Here is a 24,045-nt window from a genome sequence, read left to right on the forward strand (position 1 = left end):
TGCCAGTTTTCTGCCACCTCTTTGTCCCCTGCTGCAAGAGATCTAATCTATTCAGGGGAAGATAATTGCAGCGCTCTTGAGACAGAGGGAAAAAAAAAAAGGGAAGCAAGCAAGCACTGCTCCATCTCACCACTGTTGTGCGCCTCCAGCTGCGAGGCAGAGTTGACAGCGACTTTGCATAGTGAACAGTACAGCAGTCTTTTTGCTTTCTCTTCCTCAGTCTCCACGGAAGGGCAAGTGCTGCTGCTCGTGGCTGTTGTGGGGATTTTCTCCACTTTAGAGGTGATCTCAGTTGTCATAACACTGCTCTTCCGGATTTCCACGGTTGTCGTCGTTGATATTGCTGGTGTCCCTGTGTTTGTGTCTGTGGGCAAAGAGAGGAGATGGAAAGAAATGAAAACAAATAGAAAAAAATCATCTGACCTTTGGTGTTGGCTTGCTGACGTCCCAGTGCTGTGATGACACAGAGAGGCAGATTGTTCTGGTGGTGGTTTGACTAATGGTAATGAACTAAACCTGACCCTTTCCTTTGTATTTTGTGTGGTTACAAAATACAGTACTCCCATGTATTAGAAAACCATGTATTGTCTCCTGCAGTCTGCCCACACAGAACTCATAAACTGAACAAAAAGGTCATTAAGAATGTACTGTACAACAGAAGAAAAATACAATAAAAGGGGTCATGAAAATGACCAGCACAACAGGCAGTTTAAATTTATACACACAACTTCAGAGGCATAAACAGCTCTAGTAACACATGATACTTATGCTGATTGTGTAGCCAAGCTAAAGTTTTAACATCTTCTACTAATACAACTAAAATGAATAAATCAGCTTTTATATCTGGTAAAAAAAAAAAAAAATTGATACTTCACTTGATTTTTCCCAACACCACACTAAAAGAATGAAGGTAATTATAAATACACAGTACACATTGTTATTTATTATTACATGATAATGATACATACTAATAACAGTAACTAAATGTATATACAACATTCCCTAGCTGAGACCTAAACAAACACTAATAAGAATTTCATTCTGCCTATTGGTTGGAAAGATTACAAGCAAGATATGTACCTCAATCTGGAAACTTATTTCTTGCAGCTAAGAACATGTGCTTTACCCATACTTATCAAATGAAGGAGAAAGAAAATACACAATGATATTTTAGTTTAAATAATTGATACATGATGTTTGGATATGACAGTATCATGTTCCTGTTAAGTACTTAGCAGGGTGGAGGACAGCAAAATGTAGCAGTGAGGGCAGTGAAGAAGATGGTGGGGTAAGGGACATGAGAAGGAGACAAAGGACAGGACCTGTTCTTCCTGTGCAGATCTGTATTTTATCATATTCAGCCTACTGAGTAGTAGCTTAAAAAAAAAAAAATCTTGGTTACTTTACTGCAGTAGGCCTGGATTTGGGTACTTTCCAGCATGGCTCACTTTGGTCTCATGCATTACTTGGTGTTAGTGATGCTCTACCTGTACTATGCTTTATTTACTGCCCCCCACCAGAACAGACAAAATACCAATTCTTTGCCTTCGAGAGCCAAGTACATGCTCTGATGCAGGAGGGACACAACTAACTGGTACCACAGTGGTGCATTGAACACTAGTACTGTTCCAAACTTTGTTAATGGGGATCATTCCTAATGGCTTAGCAGGCAATATCAAATTGGAAGCAAGGCAAACACACTGAGAAACCTGATTCAAAACAATTTTAATACATTGAAGAAACAGTTTAGAAAATTAGATGCTTTTCAGTAAAGACAATTGCAGGAATCCACACTCAGTAGGTTTAATCTGATCTATTAAAACAGAATGATGAACAACAACCCCAGTGCTGCGTTTGAGGAAATTTTATTGTATATTTCATTTTGATTGTGTTTATTTGCTCGGTTTTCAGAAAAATCTTTCAGTAGCAGACATGATGAACACAGATCTCTTCTATCATTGTGCTATAAAACAGGTCTCCACTACACTGAAATTGCAAAGCAAAAGGTTTAGGAGGTTTTTTTTCCTCCTCTGATCAGCTCTGAAGGCCCTGTGTCCAGCCTGGGGACATCAATGTCAAAAAAAATCCCAAAAATTACTTGCTTTGCTGTTAATTCAGAAACAATACAAATGCAAAGCAACAAGAGAGGGCTTGTGATGGAGGGAGCCAAAATACATTACAAATTTAGAAAACATGAACTGTGAATATGGAAGAAAAAGAGCGAGCACTGACAGTGTTTTTCATATCTGTAGAAGGTAGCTAAATATAAGAGAATATACTCTTCTCCCTCATCCCTCCTAGTAGAACAAGGACTATTGGATTACATCAAGAGAGACTTAGATTAGATGTGAGGAAATTCTTTCTAATATTAAAGTTTATGAAGACTGGGAATAACCTACCTATACAAATCCAGAAATATTTCCTACTGGGGGACTTGAATCTGGCTGAACAAATATCTACACAAATATCTACACAAATATGATTCCCTTTCAGTCAGTGGGAATACAACCCTTTAAACTCTATTAAGTTTTATACATTGTATATTTTGTCATGTTTCTACATACTCTCACAGAGGGTTTTTAAAAATTATCATTCATAAATCCAAGAAAGCAGATTTTCATGTGAATATTCTAGGTATTGACAGGCATTAAAGCATGTAGCAAAAAACAAAGTCCCACTCAAGGTCAAATCACTGTTTGGTTTTCACTTCCCTGAAAGATTGCCTGGAAGTTTTCATATCCTGAAGGTACTGTGGATGTCAAATATCAGTGCAGAAGGAATGAGGTTACCTTGCTGAAGAGTCTTTTCTTAGTTATGATCTTTTATAAGGTTTCAAAAGAAAAAAAATTGAAATATTAGGCATTTTGTTGGGAAACTGATGAAAAAATAAAGCCTTTGAAAATCTGTCCACAAAACTGTAGAGCTAACTAGTCACTCCTTTCCCATTCCAGAGAATCCATTGAATGTTTGCTTTCCTCAGTCAAAAATTGCTGCAGTGAATTATTTTCCTCAAAAGCCCAATTCAAATCCAAACCCATTCACTTTATAAGCATTAACATTGCTTTTAAAACATCGGTTTCTGCATCCTGGTACTACTGTACAGTAGTAGGCTTAGCCAATGTACTCTCTTGGTGACATGGAAGGCAAGGAACAGATGGCCCAGGCAGGGGAAAGGGACATTAACATTCTCTCAGGATTGGTAGCAAAGTTGGTGCTCATTCTAATCTTGCAGGAAATTAGAAATATACATCAATCACCACTGCCAGCTTTGCAGTGTAAGGGTCAGTATTTAGCCGTAAGCAAAATATAGATGATAATTTCTTTACTTTCCTTAGGAAAACCTGAGGCAATGAATGAAATAAAACAATAAAAGCTGAAATAATGGCAGATTTTATGCTGCTTCAAGTATCTGACCTTCTGTATCTATGTTGATCTAATATTTCACTATGTAATTATTTAAAAGCTAAAAGAAAATGCAAACAATTATGCTAGCTGTTTTGAAGATTTTGAGGGTATTTTGAAATGCCCAAATGAAAGCAGCATAGTATATAAAAAATTAAAAATGGTAAAGGTCATCAGGAAAAAAAATCAAAGTTCAATGCATTTATTCCGCATTTTAAGAAGTGCCCTATGCAAATACACTTGATATTCTACTAATGCAAATACATTAATGACATTAAAACATAAATAGAAAGCCATTGAAGTTCACCATGTAAAAATCACGAAATATTTAAAGATGCAAAGCTGCTCATTCTCATATAAACTTTAGAATTTTCAGCAGAGATTAGGAATAAAACATTCTAAAAGCTGTCAAGTAAGCTTACAAAGAGGCAATTCCATTCCTTTTCTCACAAGAACTTCTAATCTAACCAGTGTTGGTCCCTTTGAATATTTTAGTGTTGCTGCCTGTCTGGAGTTCAGTGCTTAAATACAGGGCAGAGCATTAAAGGTATAAGGGATTAAAAACCAAACAAACAAGGAAAAGCAACACCAAAAAGAAGTAGGAAGGCATTTGAGTTCATGCCTTGTAGACTGAATCAGCATTTCTTAACACTGTATTATGACAGTGCTTTAAGAGCTATTTCAATTATAAATGTTATAAAATTGAGCTGGAAATTCAGCCACAGTCAAATGGAAGATTTGTTTCTGGTGACGCAGGCTTGCAGCGCTGTGCTATTTTCATACCAGTGGCCCACAGCAAATATTCATTATTGCAACTGTCACTGCTTGGCTTTGGTATAGAAGTTGATTGCTGATATTGTACGGAACTGGACTCCAGCAGCAAAAAAAAAAAAAGAAAAAAAAGGAACACTTCAGGATTCAAAAGAATCAATTTGTGATTCTGGTCTTAATATAGCAACAGAATAAAAACTAAAAATATAAAAATATTACATTACAATCTAATCTTAGTCACGGGCAAAATCAAAGGTCTGTTTTAACAAGAGACAAAGACAGATGAAAAAATAGTCTGTGAGAACTGACTTCTTTGAGCACTACAGATACCATGGTTCAAATGGAAAACTGTATTGTGATTAAGGTTCTCCTAAGTAAGCAGGATTAATTTTATATCCCAGCTACAAGAGTCATGAATTTTCTTTAGTCTGAAGAAATAGAAAATTACAACTCATGTTTTTCTTCTGAGCATGTGAAAGTTTCACTCATCAGTTCCTGCCACTAAGCCTAAGAATTTCTTATCCTGAAGCTATAAATAGACCCACAGAGAGAGAAATGTACTCTGACTTCAAACAAATCACAAATATTTATGAGCATGTTTTTTCTTCCGCAATCTCAAGTGGCACACATTTAAAAATATCTGATTTAGCACATACCCATGTATTCATTTAAATCAAACTTTGCCTTTGACATAAAAGGATTGAGCAGTTGGCCCATAACACTGTTCAGGGAAAAAAAAAAAAAAACAACAAAACAAGCCAAAAAACCCCAACAACTGCACCTGTGCAGAAGGTAGAAAGCATGTTCTTTCTCATAACAAACAGAATTTGATATGAAATATTTCACTGTATGAAACCACTTAGTATTGCAGGAACATCATCAGCTGGCTGTATAGCTTATAACAAATCCATGCCAATGCTCCCAGACACTTGATACTGGCACGTTCAGGGCTGGGACTGGGACTCAGTATGTTATTTTCCTGACTACAAAGAAAACTGTGTCCTCAGTTTCCTTGGGCTGCTTTGAAAACTCCATTTTCCTCCATTACTTCTGTGGTAATTACATTTGAAGATAAGACTTAATTTCTTTAGAATCTATAAATAGAATAGTGGAGTACCCCAAAACCAAAGTATCACCTCCAAAAAAATTACGACTGACAGATATTTTTGCGCTTAGCTGATTTTCTGTTCTCATATGCTGAAACATAAGCACGTGTGCTAGCACATCACCGGCTCCAGCACCTAAATAAAATACTGTGAAAAATTTTGGCTCAAATGTATCAACCTCTTATCCTTTATATGTGCAGAATACAAACTTGCATATTTTGTGGTCGGTGCATATCTGGCCCTCTACAATATATTGTACAAAAAAAATTTTTTTGGTATCATATTATCTATAATCCAGTCATTAGACTTAGTTTTACATTCAAAACCTGGATTCAATCTATTTATTATAGATATATCCTGCTCAGAATAGATATATTTACTTGGAGAGATAGAAGTATATTTTTAGAACTCAGAAGGACCCATATAAATTTTCTCAAAAAAAAAATAATTACATGATGATTTAGAGAAATAAATAGCAAGCATCACAGGGTTTTTTGGCATAAAAGACCTAAATATATGATTGACAACTGTTCAATTCATCACTTTATGGTCACCTTCAATGGCACAATGTGAAATACTAGAAACCATGGTGTTCACCTGATCTTCTACAGGATGGATACTAATTATTATGCCATAATGGAAGGGTCAAGAGCTCTGAAGTAATAAAAAAAGCTGAGTATGAAAAACCAGGAACAGTATTTGAAAATTTTTGATGAGCTATCTTTTATGAACTTTTTTTTAAGTCTGGTTTTTAAACAGCTCTTTACCTGTTTTATCTCCCTTTCCTTGTCACTATCCTGGCTTGTCAATACTTTCTTGGTCAAAGTCCTTGTTAACTTTCTTTGTCTAGGTGTCTATCAAAATTACGTTTAATATCCAGAAAGTCTGAACATGTCTAAGGTATTGCCCAAGCTTTTGCCCAAATGCACTCAAGAAGAATTACTGAGAAACTGAAGGACTACAAAATTTCCCAGAATGAGCATGAAAGACAAATACCAGGAATTTTCTGGGATTGTAAGTGGAGAAGCAATGACCTCAGTATTTTGAGCAGCCCCTGCTTTTTAATACTTAAATAAATCATATTATGCACAGTGCTCATCACTCAGAAACAAGATGAAGAAACCAACTGGCTGCACAACAAATGACTTCATTTTACTGCTGCCTCTACTCCATGCTTCCCATCAAGATGCCTTGGCAGTGATTTGATGGCAGGGAGACAGAAAACAGGATGTTTGGTGACAAAAGGTGCCCACAGAGAGTGTGATGATGAAAAGGAAGTAGCAAACTTCATATATTTGATCTGTGGATATTTTCCTCCAGTTAAACTCAATTCTGTCAAGTCCTCAGATGACCTTCTTCATTAATTAGGAGTACAAAATATTCTAATGAAATTATACCTAATTTTTACTAGCAGTTCTCTTGGTTTAAAGCACAGTTCATTAATCTTCAACCACAGAGGGACAACTACATTTCTGTTGAGGTTAATTGAGCTGGCAGCAACAGCAACAGCTAGGGGTAAAAAGCCTGTGGAAAGCGAAGGAGTTAGAGAAATGTCACACCATGTCTGAGTTTTGGGTTCTTAGGCAAATGTAGCTGAGAAAAATATGACTGGAAGGTAAGGAAATGATGAGGAGAAGCCATTTATTTTTCAGGTCATTTAAGGGACACTTGGTGATTGAGTTTGGACACAGAGCTGTCCTTATGATTGTACAGATTTTTCCTCAGCCAGGCAGAAGAAGAACAACTTTCACTGGCTATGAGTGAAAGGGTCCCCATGCAAGGAGCTGCTGGCTGAAATGACTCTCACAGTTTAATTAATGGGTACTCTATAGTGAAAATTTGATTTGAAATCATAACAAAGTGTTTGCCTAAGAGGTGGAGCTCACACTCAAATGCAAAGAGGATTTTTGCATGCTTGAGGCTATGCTGAAAAACTACCACCAGTTTTACACCTGCATGCACCTCTGTATTCATTTAACAACTTTAAGTAAAATTAAACATAATAAAAAATATACTCACAGCTAATCTTAGTACACGAGTAGAAACTGAGCATCAGTTGAGTTTATTACAAATAAAAACCAAAGAACTGAAAAAACTGAAAAAGCTAAAAGCCCAGCAAGGAAAAAGGTTTTGCAAGACATCCTACAGTAAAATGAATTTGCCTTGAATGTCTCTTTCTGGAGGCCAACACATGCACACAGTCCCCATCTCTATTATTATCCTCTCTGCTCCTCCAAAGCCGGCCAGCTGCACATGAACTGCCTTTGTTGCTCCTTGGCTTGTACTGAATGCCAGACTGCCCAGGGATATCTGGGTGCTTCGGCTTCATACAGAAGTCATCCAGAGACAGCTACAGCAGTGGGAAGGGATGATTGCATTCCTGTGTCCAGGAACATCCTTGGCACCGTGTGAATCACTAGCACACACAGAAGTCCAAAATAATGTTTAAAAATAGGGCCTGCATCAGTGCCAAGGTCCAGGTGGCATGAGTTATATCCAGTCAGTTCTGGAGACAGTATTTCCCCAAGGAGAATTCAGGGAGCAACTTTTCTCTGTGTCACTAACAGCAATGGCTTCAAAGTATTACCTTCCTACCCAAAAACTCATTAAAGCTTTAGGTCACACCGTGTACCCAGGAGAAGATATTGCTCTTACGAAGGTCAGTAAGTAACTATGATTTAGTTTCTGACTGCTGCTCCTGCTGCCCCACACACCTACCATGCAGACATGGGGAAGGAAGCAGCAGGGAAGCTGTTCTCTTTAACTTTGCACTGTCAACTCTAGTGATGGAAGTGAGCTTTGAAAGGGCCCCTCCTAAACTCCCTTTCTCTTTGACAGAGACAGAGAAGGCACAGTCTAGGCTATACACTGCTGCAAACTGAGAAGTATTTTTCACAAAATAAGTAGGTTGGCAAAGCCTATTTAAAACTTGATATCAAAAACAATTTACAGTGGAATCTCTCCCCAGCAATCTGCCACCAAAAACAAAGAAACATGGAGAAGTATTAATCACCAGCAGAAGAGGAGAAAATACATTGCTTTCATTAATCAAATGGAACAAGGAAAGAATAAGTGAACTGCACTGCAGATTGGAAAGGATTGCTCTCCATTTTAAGCAGGTAGTTGATTTTTTTTGCATTTTAAGCAAGTTGAATGTCCTCTTCAAAACCTCCATCTAAATGTTAAGTTTCAAAACAGATTTAGTCATAGAATCCCTAGAAGTAAATTAAAATAACTGGAATATACCTCAGAATTTCTAAAAGGTCTGACTTCTGACTGCTCTTTTAAGTGTAATACCTCATGGCATTCCCCTGTCTTGAATCCAGGAATAATTAAAGCTATTCCCTTTACAGCAGCTCACTTCCTTTACTGGAAAGCAATGAACTAGTAAATCTGATTTTGGCAATAACTGAAGTTGTGTCTAACACAGGAATTGTCCCTTGCAGTACCAGCATCACAATTATATAACTTTTCTTAGTGGAGACAAGGCAGGGAGAGCAGGGAGGAGACATCCTTTCAGACATCTGTCCTGTAGTGCATTGGAAGTGGAGCCTGTAGCGGATGTGCTCCAGGGACTGATCAGCAATGACTTTTGTTACAAAACACCTGCTCTTCCTTAAGTAGCTGAGATACCAAATGCCCACATTTGGAAGAACAGATTTCACAAGAAATTGAGGAGACGACAGTACAGGAGTTGTTAGTATTATTGCCATTCCTTAATCTTTGGAGTAAATAATTGTTTTGATTTTCCTGGTATCCCATTTAGATTTTTATTAGTCTTCTTCAGTCCAATGTTTTTACAAGGAATTCTTTCCCTGACTGATCACATATGGTTAATAACATATTTTGTAAATTGAAAAGAGCACTCTTGCTATAAAAGTAGCATCCAGTTGAGTGCCAGGGAAAAGAAAACCTTTTGCAATTTTCAGAGTCTCTGGAAAAGACTCTTTTATTATTCACAGCTGCAGTTACTATGACCATCTATTTAACTTGTTCTTAAATCTCCACCAGGGTCCATATTCTAAAATAAATTATTTTACTACTGCCTGTATGTCCTCTGTTCCTTCCTCTCTCCCACCCACCACAGGTTGCTTCAGGGCTAGGACTGAAACAGAGAGTTTATGAAATGCCCTGCGTCATCATTACAGTCAAAAACATTGAATGATGTCTGCAGAGGGTTTCACAGACAATACAGACCACAATTTCTAAATAACTCAGTGTCATCACAGTTCTTGGTATAATTTACACGTTTTTGGTTGCTTTTTCTTACTTTTTAATAAAAGAATTATTTTGTGCAACACAAGCTATCTATGTTGGCTCTCATGTGTCAGTCTTTGCCTCCAGGCAGACTGCTACCAACTGAACTATTAGTCTAATTACATTAGCTGGCAGAAGAAACACACTGAGTAAACCACAGTAAAGCTGGATGAATGGTCCTGGGATAAGGCAAAGACCAACAGAAACCTGTCTACTTTGACAATTTAATGAGTTCCCTTTCATCAAATGTTGTCTTTGTCAGAAGGGACTGAATCAACCCCTTTTTATCTCTTCCAGTAGTGCTCCCTGACACCATCCACACATATCCAGCAGAGAGGTTATTAGTGCTTTGTTGTTTGGGGTGTTTATCTAGTCAATATGATAATTTTATCAGGCAAGTTCTCCACAGAAGAAAAACACAAGGAGTGATGTTTTTCTAGCCCAAAGCTGTTCTCATGAATAATATAAATACTTCTGCACACAAGAGAACAGTAAAAATCAAAAAGTATTTCTTTGTGGCACCATTCATAGATATCACTCCTACTTTCAAAGCTTATAGAATCAAATATATTATTTGATTTAACCAATTACATACAAAACAATGATGGGTTTGTATTTTAGGACACAAAGCTAGTAGAATAGGCTTTAAAGGAAATGACTGCTCTTAGTTTGCAGTGACAGTAAAAGAGAGTAGCTGCACATTAATCTATATAAGTATCAAAATGGCAGCACAAGACTGGCTATAGCAAATATTTGAAGGTTCTAGATGAAGAATCTAATTCTTGCTCTGCTTTGGTCTTTTCCTATATATCCTCTTGTAAGGCTGACATTAAATGCCTAGGTTATCTGGAAAACTAGAAGTGACATAAATTAATACTTATAATGATGTAGTTAATTTTTCAGAAGGTTTGGTCCAACACTTGCAAAGACACAAGTTCTGTCGTGTTGAGTGAAGGTAACTACATGGTAAAGCTGTGGTTCTTAGGCAATTAGTCATAGGAAAATGACAGCTCCAGTCTGTTCAGAACAAATATCATGGAGGGATATTTGAAGAAAACAATCTTTAAGTGACAGGAGCAGGACTGATAATGACTGCAATCTCTGCTAGTTCTGTTCAATTTTCTTCCCCAAGCAGGAAAGGGTATTAATGACCATAATTACAGCTTTGATTAATTTCTTTGGTAAACCCAAATTGTCATTCTCTTCATGTGCCACATTTTTCTTTGTATGCAGTTCTTTCTCTAACAACATAACACCGTAGCAACAAAAAAGGTTTCAGCTTCCCTTCTAAAGATGGCTGTAAATACTACAGCACTTACAAAATCATACCCCAGCTTCCTCTGTTAAATTTTTTTCCTTTCTTGTACATGATAGTTATTCAAACATCACTAGATCTGACATCATTCAGATCCAGCATTATCTGTTAAAAAGAGAAAAAGAGAAAATAGAAGTTCGCCTTATCAGGGTAATATACTATTGTTCTGGTTCCTTATTTTTCATTGTCATATGTCTCTCCCATGTACATTATAATGGAGAAAAATGTATGAATGAGTCCATGAAAGCACTAATACAGGCCCAAATATTTGAAAATTGCTCTCATTTGTAGCTATTTTATGAATAACTGTATGTATTTTTCATATTCATGTTTACACAGTGTCTAGGTGAATAGGTGCAATCTGCCTGCCTCAACAGCCTTTAGACATATAAATATTTGTTAATGAGCATGCAAATTTGAAGGATTACATAACGGCAGCAATCATCACTCCATAGCCTCACCTTCGCTCAGTTTAGCATTATGGCTTTTCTTTAAAACCCACTTTTCCTTCCTAAAAGACAGTATTTTTAGCATTTCTATTATCACATCAGGTCTTATGTCAAGAAATCTAGTTCAAAGCCCTACTGAAAAGAAGAATACACATAGAATGGGGGAAAAAATTACCAACTGGATAATATAATTAATAACAATAACTTAGAATAATTCTGTGTAAGGTCTGAGGGATTACCAGAGAGACGGTGGTTTTTTTATGATGTAGAATGCATTTTACCACTTCTTGCTTACTCCTACTTAGTACATAGAAAATCATTTAAAAAATGCAATAAGTGTTTCAAATTTTTCAGATGAAACCAGCTGCACTTAAAAAATGATTTAGATGAAAAATATTGAATTAAGGGTTTAGTTTTTGGCGTTAGCTTTCAAAAACCTTGGTTAAAAGTTGCAGTATGGCTGCATTAGTAGAATAACAGCAGCTGAAACAACAAACTTCTGAACATCCTTCAGCTTCTGCAATATCCAATATAAGCATCTCTTTAGCATTGATACACTATATTAGGTGTATTCTCAAGCTCTTAAGGTTGCTACTATTCAATACAGACAAAATTACAAATAGATTTTCTTAGGATAACTTTGCATCACACAGCATTTTTAAAACCTTAGCAGAGGTTATGAAAGGTAACAGCACTGCATTTCTGAAGCAAAAATTCAGATATGACAGTCTCTGAAATTTCAATACAGACTACAAAATGGAGGTTTCAATCATTGGAAAAATTCCAGAGTTTTAATTTATGAAAGAATTTTGCCAACACTTGCACAAGTTTCCTTACATAATGCTTGTGCATTAGCCATTTGGCAAGCAGGTAGGGAGCTTACTTACTTCTCCTTCAGAAAATCTGCATCATTTGTGATCTTGTAAGCCAATTGTTTCTGCTGGCAATTGACCTACAGCCTTAGGAGATACAGGTCTACAGAATTAGAAATATATATATATATATGTATGTATGTATGTATGTATATATACATAATTTTTTTTTTTTTTTTGTGAGTAGGAGAGAAAGACTGTGAGTTGATCAGAAAAGAGAATACTGGTTCCTCCCTCTCAAAGCCTCTGATCTGTAGACCAAGTGAATCTACAGATCAACACATCCCTTAATCCATGACCATGAGAAAAATGCATACGTTTGTACAGCTGCAAGATTTTTGTGAAATGGAAAACAAGAAGGTGGGAGAATGCTCAAAGCAACAGCTCCAGGCTTCCATTACCATTCAACCACTAGAAAAAACCTTGTGGCCTCACTCTTCTCCAAAAGGCTACACATTGTATCCTCTCCCTCACAAAGTATAATTATACCAGTGCAACCTAAATATATTTATTTACAATATAGAGAATTAAAACAATAATTTGGAAAATTGAAGGATTTGAGGCATTAGATTTCAAAATAAACCTTCCATCAGTGTTCCTGGAAAGCTACTTTAGTGTGCTTTCCAAGTCTGTTTGCTGTACAGCACGCAGATATCTGATACCTTGCATGGTAATAGTGAAACTAAGATTTTTAAAGGCTGTGCATTGTTTACAAACATATAGAACAGAAAACATGTCTATACCATGGCAGGAAATAACTCTGGACAACCAGATATTCACTACTTTAATATTCACTACTCGTAAAATGAATTGTACTGACAGAAGAGATGAAGATCAGGGTAGACAAGATAACTCGTTCAGTGGGGAAAGTGTGTTTTGTATCATCAATAAAATTCTGCAGGAACAGAAACTCAGTCATAAACATCACAACTCAGAGGTGACAAGCTGTGCTTTTATAAACTTGTTCTTATGGCTTTCAGACATTTCTCATAAGAAATTCAAGTCAAGATTCAGTAGGTAAACAATGTGGCAATCTCAACACAATTCTCATAAAAAAAACCCCAAATCCCTTCACTCCTTCTATCCTTAGCTTCCACATGTTTGTAAAGTAAGGTGGAAATTATATTTCAACATTTCAAATGCTACAGCATGCAGTAGAAGATGCAGCTTTGGGATGTTATGAGAATTCTTAGAAACACAGTACAAAGAAGATAAGATTTCCCAATTTTACATGCTAGGCTAAGATGTCAGTGAGGAAGAGTAGAGCTGCCACTAGCTATGAGAGCAAAGCATTCAGTCCTTTTTAATATAAGCAGACCTCAAAAGTAACAAAATATTTTAAAATATAGCCTAAAAAGGTGAAGGTCTAAGGGCCAGTTATAAGTTGCTAACCACCTATAGCACTTGCACAGGCAGCTTGACACTAAGTAAGAGTAGAAAAGTCAAAATGGAACCATTAAAGCAAATAACCAGCAGGACTACCTTTCTTTCTAGCTGAAATTTTAATATTTATTGTCTTAAAGGAAATAAATTCTAGGAGTTGGGGTTTTTGGACCCAAAACACTTTTTTTTTTTTTTTTTGTGTGCACTTTCATGCCCTGTCTGACTACTTTTCTACTTATGGAAAACCCAATAAATGTCCTCATATAACAAGCAAGCAAGCAACCAGTTAAAGTTCACTTACTGTCCACTTCAATAAGTAATCTTCTCCATTGTCTTCATTAGGCTGTAACTTCTCAAACTTAATTTACAACAGAACTCAGTGATGCCAGAAAAGATGATCTGGACTAAAATGCCTCTGAGTCTGTGCTCTTTCACGATCTGAAGACACAGCCCACAACAGTCGACATTCCAGCCAATATTAGGTAAGATTGTCACTGTACACAGAATTTGTTCTAACATGCTCTCCTAGATGGAATCTCAGAGAACTCACTCAGCTTGGGAAAATTGTGAGTACTGATTTCAGCCTTTCAACTTCTGCTTAAATAGTTTAAATAATTTAACAGTTGTTTAATTAAATAGTGTGCATCACAGTTAACATTTCTAGCTTCCTTGCAGGATTTTGAATGGAACTTTTCTCTCTGAGGAAAGAGTCATACCTTTGAATCATTTAGTGCACATATTTGAGAGCTACCAAGCAGGTTTTTCTAACATGTTAATCACAACTTTGTCAACTGCTCAATGATCTCTCTGCAGACTTAAGTTTTTCACCAATTCCACAAAAAAAATATTATTGGACTGGAAAGCATCCATGTTGTGTAACATCTTTCTTTTTGTGACTTCGGGCTGTAACAGCTGTTTCAAATGTCAGCAGATAGGGCAGAATTAAAAAGGATACACAATGTGGACAGGGGAATTGCAGATCTAACCTATCTGTGCCTAATGCCAAGAAATTTGCAGATGGATAGCTGTTTATCAATTTTTCATCTAAATTTATTAATACTTTTAATCAGTCTAATTATGCAGCTGCCATAATGCCAAATAAGATGAGTCTGATAAACCAATCCTCTGCTCTACAGGGATACTGAAAAAATGTCACATAACAATTGACATCCCAGGAAGGGCAAGTTTTAGCAAAATATTTGGGCAATTGGTGTTTTTAAAAATATCTTTCAAATTTATTTTGTATGCTGTGAAGAGGACACCCATATTTCTCTCAAAGACAGTTTACAAAAAAAAGACACAGGCTTCTCATTTAATTGCATAGGTGAAAGTCTTTTGTGAGCTGATTACACCATACCTCTGGCTGCCAAGTTATCCTCTGAATGCATTTCATGACCTGAGCCATTCCTTTATTCTAATTGCTAAAACTAGACAAGCATGTTTTATGATCTCACTTTTGTTCATGTAGCCTGATACGCTGCTGCAGTGATTCTGCTAAGTTTCCCACTGGTCACACTGGTCTAAGACATGACATAATCAATTTCTCTCCAAAGTATCACCAGGAGTGCTTGCACTCCCCAGTCACTTCAGGCTGTGCTTGCAGTACAGAGTTCTGGTTACTCTGCTAATTTCTTCAAATGCAGTTTAAGGCCACAAAAGAGAACTTTTCTGTAAGTAGCACCAAAAAATGGAAGACGATAAGCTGCTCTTACAACAGCTGATCTATGAAAAAGTCTCAAAAAGGGAATATTGCCATAGATCCCTTCCACAGAAATAGCGTATTTTTATCTTTTCATATAGTTTTGTATGTCAGATTATAATTACTAGACCTAAGCAGCTGAATTTAGGAGAGTATAACTACCCTTAGGCCTAAATTGTGACCAGCCTCTTCTTAAATATACTTTCTCATAGCTGCCAGCATACTCCATGTAGTTCTTTATATGTGGAGTTTTTCTCCAAAAAATAACTTCAACAATGGTTTTTTCCAAAAAAAGAAAATAAATAGTGCCAGCATCCAGACAAAAAAACCAATCTGCATGCATGATGGACAGGAACAAATGGTAAATATTTTTTTTGCTGTTTCAAGCTTTCAAAAGGTAATATTTGCAAAAGATATAATAAACCTCATGAGTTTGTAAGTTAAGAAAAATATTTCAGTAATGCTCTTATAAATTGGAAACATATTTAGCTCAAAAGTTTATCTACTGAGCCTTCAAAAAATTTCATTACTCTTGTCTAGATGTACACTGCTTCTTCTCCCTTTGAACTTTAAGGCCTTTAATGCTTTTTTCCTTTCGGATTCTCTTCTTTTTCTCCAGTCCAATGGCTCACAGTAATTCACAGGCTGCTGCTTTATGACCAGTCTTGCACTGCACTGGCTTGTATCATCAGTATCAGCAGCTGCTGTTAAACCACCTGTCAAATTTGCAAAATTCTCACTCAATTTACCCTGAATTCCAGACTTGCACTTTTTTCTCCATGTATCTGTTCGTGTTGTTTACACAAGGGTTCTATTGGGACCTATGGCCAACCAGCTTGAGCTTCACGCACAGATGATGCTGTAAAACCAACTGCCTCTCCACTAGGAAAAAGGGAGCAGAGGAAAATTCTAGGTTGATGTTTCATGTACTGGGTTGCATAAACCACTTTTTCATGTATGAAGTAGTCAACTTTGTATTTGGAATATCAAATTGGAAAGCCAACAGTTCAACTTATTGTGCAGATATCTTACAAATTCATTCATTACTGTGAAATATCTGTCTTGGAAATAATTTTATCACTTTTCACACGTGGAACACAAATGGGCTTGCATGAGCACTATGCTAACTTATATGAAAAATCTTTCAATATTGTAGATCAGATAACAATAATAAAATCTTACAAATTGTGCTTAGAGAATTTCAAAAATGATGGGCTTTAATGCAACATCTACTCCAGACTAAAATGTCTGAGAGTGAAAGACATATTCTGAAAACAATTTTCATCAGTTATGGCAGCTATACATAAAGTCTCTTACACATTTGGAACAGACCTCTACAATGATAGAATTATAGAAACACAAAGAATATTTTGGGTCAGAGATTTTTCACCTACATGGTAAGAAAAGAAGAGTTGTGTGATCATTCTTAAATCACATAAACAAGTATCCTCTTCTTGGGTACCATTGCTTTAAGAGGTGACTGAGAGCTGAAAATCCTTCATCATTTTCTCAGTTTGTTCTCCCTCTCCCTTTAAACATGACTAGATTGAAATCCAGATCTGCCAGACCAAATCAATTCTATGAAATTCAAGGTGAAAAGCCTCAGGTTTGGTTTGCAATTACTACTATGAGTTCTGAACATAAATCTTTCAGAATAGTTCACAGAAAAATTGATTAGCTACAAATTCACTTTAGTAAATCCCTGTGTCAGAGCTCTATTGGTCCTTAGCATCAAGCCATTTGTTTTAAGAGTGCCCAATCCAGCTGCACAATCTTGGATGCTGCATTATGTTTATACACAGCTAAGCACAGACGTGCAAGCCCACACACCTTAATGTTTTAATGTTGCAGAAAAAAATGAACTGCCTCCTCAGTGCAGTTTGTTCTGCAAGAAAGACAGTTTTGAACAACTGAGAGTGGTTTTCACCTCCATTTTCAGCATTTTGAACATGTACTGTGTTGATGCTAAACCCTCTGTAAAAAAAAAAACCATGATAGCAAATTGTATACAACATCTCCATTTGTGAATCTCTCTGTCAAGGTCACACCTCACTGCCTAGTCTCTGAAATATTAAATTGCTTACTGGTATGAAGAAAATACCATTTGTTGTTATTCTGAATAACTATATTTTTGTTTTGTTTTATATTAATGAATTCGTTTGCCAGTTTTCCTCTCTAACTTGCTGTTTTACTTTGAGCACTCTTATCCACATGCATGACAGCAAGAATTAACTCTTCTATATTTGAATACCTGTAACTTGCTAACCACATTTGGGAAAAAGGTTCAAACTGCCATAATAGCAGGAGTAGTAATACCCACATTTATTTCCTGACTTTTTTTGAATGAAGTAATGACTATGATATTGCAACTGTAAACAAAACTAACATGGGTATAGTGCAGTTTGCAACATCAGCCTCTTTCTGTACCAGCTGTTGAACAAAGTGGTTCCATTGGTTTTTTTCTTCCCAGTGCTCCAGCAGTGGTAAGTTAATTCATCTCTTGATGACAGAGGGATCTCCTAGGTCATTTTAAGAGACATGCTCTCTAGATTTTGTAGACTTTAAGTTTCCTGACAAAATTCCATCAAATCTACTTTCTGTAATGTTTCCTTTTTTTTTTGGTTGTTGGGAGTTGGTGGCCAGTCGGAGGGTTACTCATGATCAAAGCACAAAATCTGGGTTCTGTGATTGCATAGTCTCAATAAACACATCTAAAGCTAGGTAAAGACAGCCTTTTTATTAAAAGACTCTCCTTGCATGTATGTATGATACCATCAGAAGTATTAAAATACTGACACTTCACATGCATGTATGTCTGAAGCATCATGGAAAAAGAAATAATTTTTCCAACAGGCTTAGAACTTCATTCACACAACTTAGTCTGCATTACCAAGCTTGTTTACATGCCTTTGAAGGATTTATGCTGCCCCCTGAGAATATTTAGAAAATGTGGAAGTAGGTGTGTTGTAAGGAGTACAGAGGAAAAAACCTGGAAGGCTATTTAAGGGAATCAGGCTTTATGGGGAGATTTGAAGAGGCAAGGGATATGAAGGTTATCTAGCACATATGAAGAGACAGCTGTGTCAGAAAGAGAAGTTATATAAAAAGCCAACACCAAAATGGCATGGAACAAGACAAAGGAATTTTCCAGAAAGCAATTTTCACAGAAGTCTAGGGCTGTAAGAATTCAATAGGCAAGAAAATAAAGACTGAAGAGCAATTTTCTATTTTTGATGGAAAACTTTTGATCACAGACTTAAAAAATACATACATTTGTATGGTAGGAGATATTTCATTTGTATGACATTGCATCACATGTTTGTGTTCAGTGTTCAGGAAAGGAATATCACAGAGTGGCAGAGTTAAAAATGCTGCTTACTATTGTGCCTACAGAAAAATGCAAAATACAGGAACTCCACTTTGAGAAAACATTAACATTGCCCTTAAGAAAAACAATAAAAACCATGTTCCAAACCCTTTATGCATGTTTGTGTGCTTCAAACACAAAATATATCCTAATCACACTTTCACTTCTGTTTTGATTACTACTCAGACACAGTAGTGACTATATTGTTGGATGATTCTATATCAACACGTATTTCATGTATTGCTAGAATGATTTGTCTGATCAAGAAGATATCAATGTCATTAACAACCTTCACCTCTGAATATACAGAAATTTTTCTTTAAAAATCTTTCATGCATCATATAAAGAACTTGGAGGTATTTGACATCGGGTACATCAGGTACAGTATAATAATTTGATTTCCCAAAGATAAGGTACATGTTTCCTTGAAAATTTAAACAGAAATATGGCACCACTTCGGAACACCTATTTTTTTACTAAATTAAGCTCTCAGCTGATAATTTAAATGACTTACAAAGAAAAAATAACAGGTGCTTCAAGCAATAATTGAGCAAAACATTTTCTGCAAAATAACAAATGCTGTAAGGGGACTTTGAAATTAATCTCTCAAAATTAAAAAAAAAAAAACACAAATGGTTTAATGGTCTATAAATACATTTCTCAGGTGTCTGAAGCTCGAATAAAAACCAGTCATTAATGGACCATTAAAAAACAAAAGTTCTTTGATGGTAGCAACACTTAAAAATTTTTCCTTGAGATTGCACTTGTTCCTTATTGAATACATAAATTATTCTATCTAGGCAACAAATTTGGCTTAATCACTAGCTCTTCTCTCATGCATTGATTTTACTTTGTTTAGAAAAATGAAAAACTTACTCCTAAACTTCCCGAAAAATAACCTAGTGGACTTATTGACACAGATTTAATGCGACTTATTGACACAGATTTAATGCAGAAAAATAGAGAATTTTGCTCCCTGATAAGTAAAAAAAAAAAAAAAAACAACAAAACAAGACAAAACCATTTTGGAGTGAGATCCAAAATATTTAAATAGCATCTTAATTGCACAAAACTGCAAAGATCAAATTATGCACATAATTACAATTCCTAGTTATTTTAAGAAGTGAAAACTGCTGACAAATTCTGTTAATTTACGCATTCAGATGGAATTTGGCAACCTAGAGAAATGCCTATTCCTTTATTTAAGCCAGTCCATCTTGAAATTAGGTGAAAATCAGATCTACTTTAGTACAAAGTGTACAGGGAATTTACCAAAGCAAAGATTATCAAAATACTGCAATAGTATTTTAGTGAATGCAAAGGACATGCTTTGAGTATGACTCTTAGTATCATTCTCATAAGGATATTCAGAGGTCTTTTAATTTAGCAAATAAATAATCTTTGTCTTGGAAAAGGAATGATTAAGAGTTATCCTAAAGTGACTAGAACACCCCCAAAATATTCCTGTTAAAATTTACTAATACAGGAGTGTATATTGCAAATGATCTTTCATAATCTTTTCTTGCCTCATTGGATGATTGTTGTCACACTTATAGGTAGATTTCACTTTAAAAAGAAAGATGAAAGCAAGAAAAAATGCACAGGAAGCTTTCAAACAAGTCTTGCTATTAATGTAAAGCAGGGCTTGGTTTAGGAGTTTGTTCCTGCCCCTTGGAAGCATATATTCCTGTATCTTTTTAAGAGTGTTGTCCAACTGAAATCTTTACCCCTTATCATGCTTGGAGTTCCAGATGCCCTCTCCACTTTGAATTTAATGGATAACAGATGTCAGGTTGTTCTATGTAGACTGCAAGTCTTAAGACAATGACCACGCTCCTCCTACAAATCCTGTGAGGGGATTTCATGGATCACTGGAGAGCACTATAAATAATGACTTGCACATGTTGGATCACTTCTTATCTAATATATTCTAAAGTCCTGTGAAAAGTAGTATTTTCAGTCCAATACATTTACGTAAATCATACTTTGAGGTTCATTATGGTCTTACAAACATCTGGACCAGAGAGCATAAACTAATCAACATTAAAGAGATTTAGAGCATACTACTAATAAAGAACATGCCTAATATATGCCTGGAGTGCATGCTTTTACTGCAGACAATGGGATTTGATGAGGATAGCATCTTTTCTTTTATACCAGAAGGATTTACCAGTTACTTACATCTCCTGGCAAAATGATTTTAACTTCAGAAGCAGCTAGCAACATTTCATTTCTATCTGTGTTCCTGCTTGCATGAAGTGACCAAGCTAACTCTGACATTAAAATGCCACTGTCATCTAGACTCAACACTGTGTGTGATGTTACTTTGCCCACATTGTCCACACTTGGGTATTTCAGTCACTCACAGCAATGCAAAGACATTAATTAAGCCAGTGCACTTTTGACAGAGAGAGTGGTCAGATATTACACTGAACTGCAAGAGCTGTCAGTGGGCCTTAAAAACAAAATTGGCTCAGTTTAAAATAAAAAATGCATTTAACTCCTAGATAAGTGTTACAATCTGGCTTGCTGGGCCAAGGCTTTTGATGGTGGATCTAGGAATCAAAATGTTAATCTGGCCTACAATGAAGCCACAATCTCAGCCTGGAAGTGTTTGATTGAACATTGTACTTTCTAGCAATCAATCATGACCAAGGAAGCTGAAACTCAGAAAGTAAAACATATAAGTTAAAATATATAAGTTTTACATGCTACTGTAAGTGATGGAAATATAAACCAAAATAAACTGATATAAAAGCAAAGATTTCCGTGAATCAAATTTCTTATTAAAAATACACTTCTGAAAAATCTGTCAGTTTTCAACTGAAGCCTGTGGAATGGAGTATTTGTTTTTATTACCTGTCCATAGTATACTTGTTCCTATAATACAAATAATATTGCAGAACTGTTCCTGTCATTTTAAAACAAAGCACCATCTCTTCTGTGTAAAGAATCTACAATATCTTTCCTAGACTAAAATGAGACCATCTCAACAAGCACATCAATTGCAAACTATATTTTAAACTTTCTGAGGCAACCTGTGCTGCCTGAAAGATTTACATGGTTCTAATTCTGGTTATCTCATATTCCCAGTGGGAGGTGTATCGCAGCTGGAGGATCAGACTGGAATTTAGGTTCCATGAATTTTTTTTTATGCGATCAATAAATTTTTGGAGTCTGAGATGAGAAATAATAATACAAACAGATAATAAGAAGGTTAAAGAGATAAATTTTTATTGGAAAAAATATTATTCAAATATTTTTTTTTTATTTTGCTGTAAGGAAGGATCATGCTGAGCATATTACATATATATATAGCTAAATTAAAATAAAACCAATTTTGAAATAAAATAAAAACATTCCCTGTACACCTGTATATAGATAATTAAATCCTGTATCAGCACTTTCAAGAGTCTGAAATAATAGGAGAAGCAAACTGGACAAATGTTTTACCTCTTTTCTGTCATTAGATGATTTTATGGAAGACTTGGCATTAATTCCCATGAACTTTTCTCTGTGCAGTTGTCCGGTTTTCGGCTGTTTGAAGGGCCTGGAAAGGCCCGGAGTGGCCTTGGGGCAGCCCGCGTATCAAAGAACGAGAAGAGGCTTCAGTTCTTCTTTCGGTCTTTATGTTTATTAATTGTTTATCTAAAAGATTTTCTTTCGGCCCGACAGAGGTCTGCTCAGCAGTCAGCCATGAGCACACTGTGTAGCCCTCCGGGCAGTCACCCATCTTTATACCCATGGTTACGTGTACAATATTTATCATTTTTCCCCAATCCTTTTTATTTTTATTGTCCGGTGCACTTTTAGTAATGACCAATCTGAAAGTGCCACCATCACCAAAGAAGATGGAGGAGAAGAAGAAGAAGAAGAAGAAGAACAGGACACGCCCCAATTTCTCCATCTTACTTCTCTAAACCCCCCTGTACATAAATCCTAAACCCTGTGTCTCACCCTCTAATTAACTAATCCCTTCACCATTCACTCCGGTGAAATCCTCCTATCCTCATACAGGTGTCGTCACCTGTGTAGGATCAAAGTCCAACCACCAGACACTTCTGGCAACATTCCAGGACTCCCGAGCCCCCCAAGGGTGGTCTCGGTGGCTTGGCACCTCAGTCCTGAGGTGCTGAGATCCCACATGCAGTCACCTATCATTTTGTCAAAATCAAATCTATTATATTATTTCTTTCCCACAATCAAAAAAACCAGCTTTAAGTTGAGCTAGCCTTCAGACACCTCTGGGGAAGATATATTTTTATGAATTTTAATTTTGTGGATGCACACTGCTCAGCTGCACAGGCAAACAGCCCTATTGCCTACAAAATTAGAACACCTGAGATATATGCTGCTCCTTCATTTTACACATGGGTAAAGATTTACTTTATGTATGTGAAATTTGCTCTTTATCCAAACTGGGCAAATGAAAGGTAATGTCAATATTGATGTAGTTCAAAGAGGGAGGGAGCAAAGTCAGCAGCATATAAACCTTTTCTTGATGACTTCCTGCAGAATTTCCTTTTTTCTGGTGTCTCTCTGTCTGGACTACTTAGGAGTTAGCTTGCTATGGCAAATGAGTGTGTTGGCAGTTTAAACAATTTGGCCATTACCATAAAAATTAATCCTTTTTTTGGAAGTTTTCCATAAGAAACATACAAATGCTTACAGCAGGTAGCAGGTCTGCTGTGCAGCAGTAATTTCTCAGTGCATTTTTTTAAATGGAGAAGAGACAGCACTACCCAACAGATCCTGTTTGACAGGAGAGAGGCCTAATGAACATCTCTTAAATACTTATTAAATTTTCATTTGCTTTTTGTCCTTGATACCCATAATCTGATATTTATAATTCTTCAAAGCCAGCCCCTATTTTCTTATTAAATTCATCATACAAAAAATGATATTTTAAACATTTTTTGACTGCTAAATCATTGGGGTTTTGGAGACACTTATACAATTGCTTCACTGCTGGCAACTGTTATTGATATGCACTGTGGTTAAAAATTTCTCTGCAGCTGAAACAGATTTACTCCCCCCCAATCTCAGTATTGTTTGATTGTTTTGAAAGCACTGAACAAGTACAGCAAAGTCACTTTCTGATGGATATTTGTGTCTTCCTTGAGTCTAGTTATTTCATAGATTTTTAGTTTTTGATTAAAACTTGCATAAAATTATGTTCTTAGCAAAACTTTACACTGAACATCACAGATAGCTAATGATTTCTCTTTAATGTAGGTATTTACTTGAAATGTCAGAAGACATTCAGAAAAATGCATATAAAAATAAGAGGAAGCAGTAAATTACCTTTGCCCAGCAGATATTAAAAGACTCAAGCATACAAATATGCAAGAGCAAAAAGTTGATGAAAAAGTCATGTAATGAGAGCAGAAATAAAAATGGAATTTTAATACTTTGATTGCAGTG

The 24,045-nt window shown here is 36.0% G+C and overlaps 1 protein-coding gene across 6 annotated transcripts in view; it reads right to left on the reverse strand.

Moving 5' to 3' along the window:
• ZNF385D (zinc finger protein 385D) overlaps positions 1-24,045 on the reverse strand; it is a 413,388-nt gene that overhangs the window by 11,659 nt on the left and 377,684 nt on the right. For all 6 annotated transcript variants that reach the window (XM_014273930.3, XM_014273923.3, XM_014273932.3 and 3 more), the window contains one exon: positions 131-364. In XM_014273930.3, the coding sequence (XP_014129405.2) occupies positions 131-364 (234 nt within the window). The remainder of the gene's footprint in view (positions 1-130; positions 365-24,045) is intronic.

Source organism: Zonotrichia albicollis, chromosome 1 (genome assembly GCF_047830755.1).
Source record: "Zonotrichia albicollis isolate bZonAlb1 chromosome 1, bZonAlb1.hap1, whole genome shotgun sequence".
In the NCBI taxonomy this organism is placed as follows: Eukaryota; Metazoa; Chordata; class Aves; order Passeriformes; family Passerellidae; genus Zonotrichia; species Zonotrichia albicollis.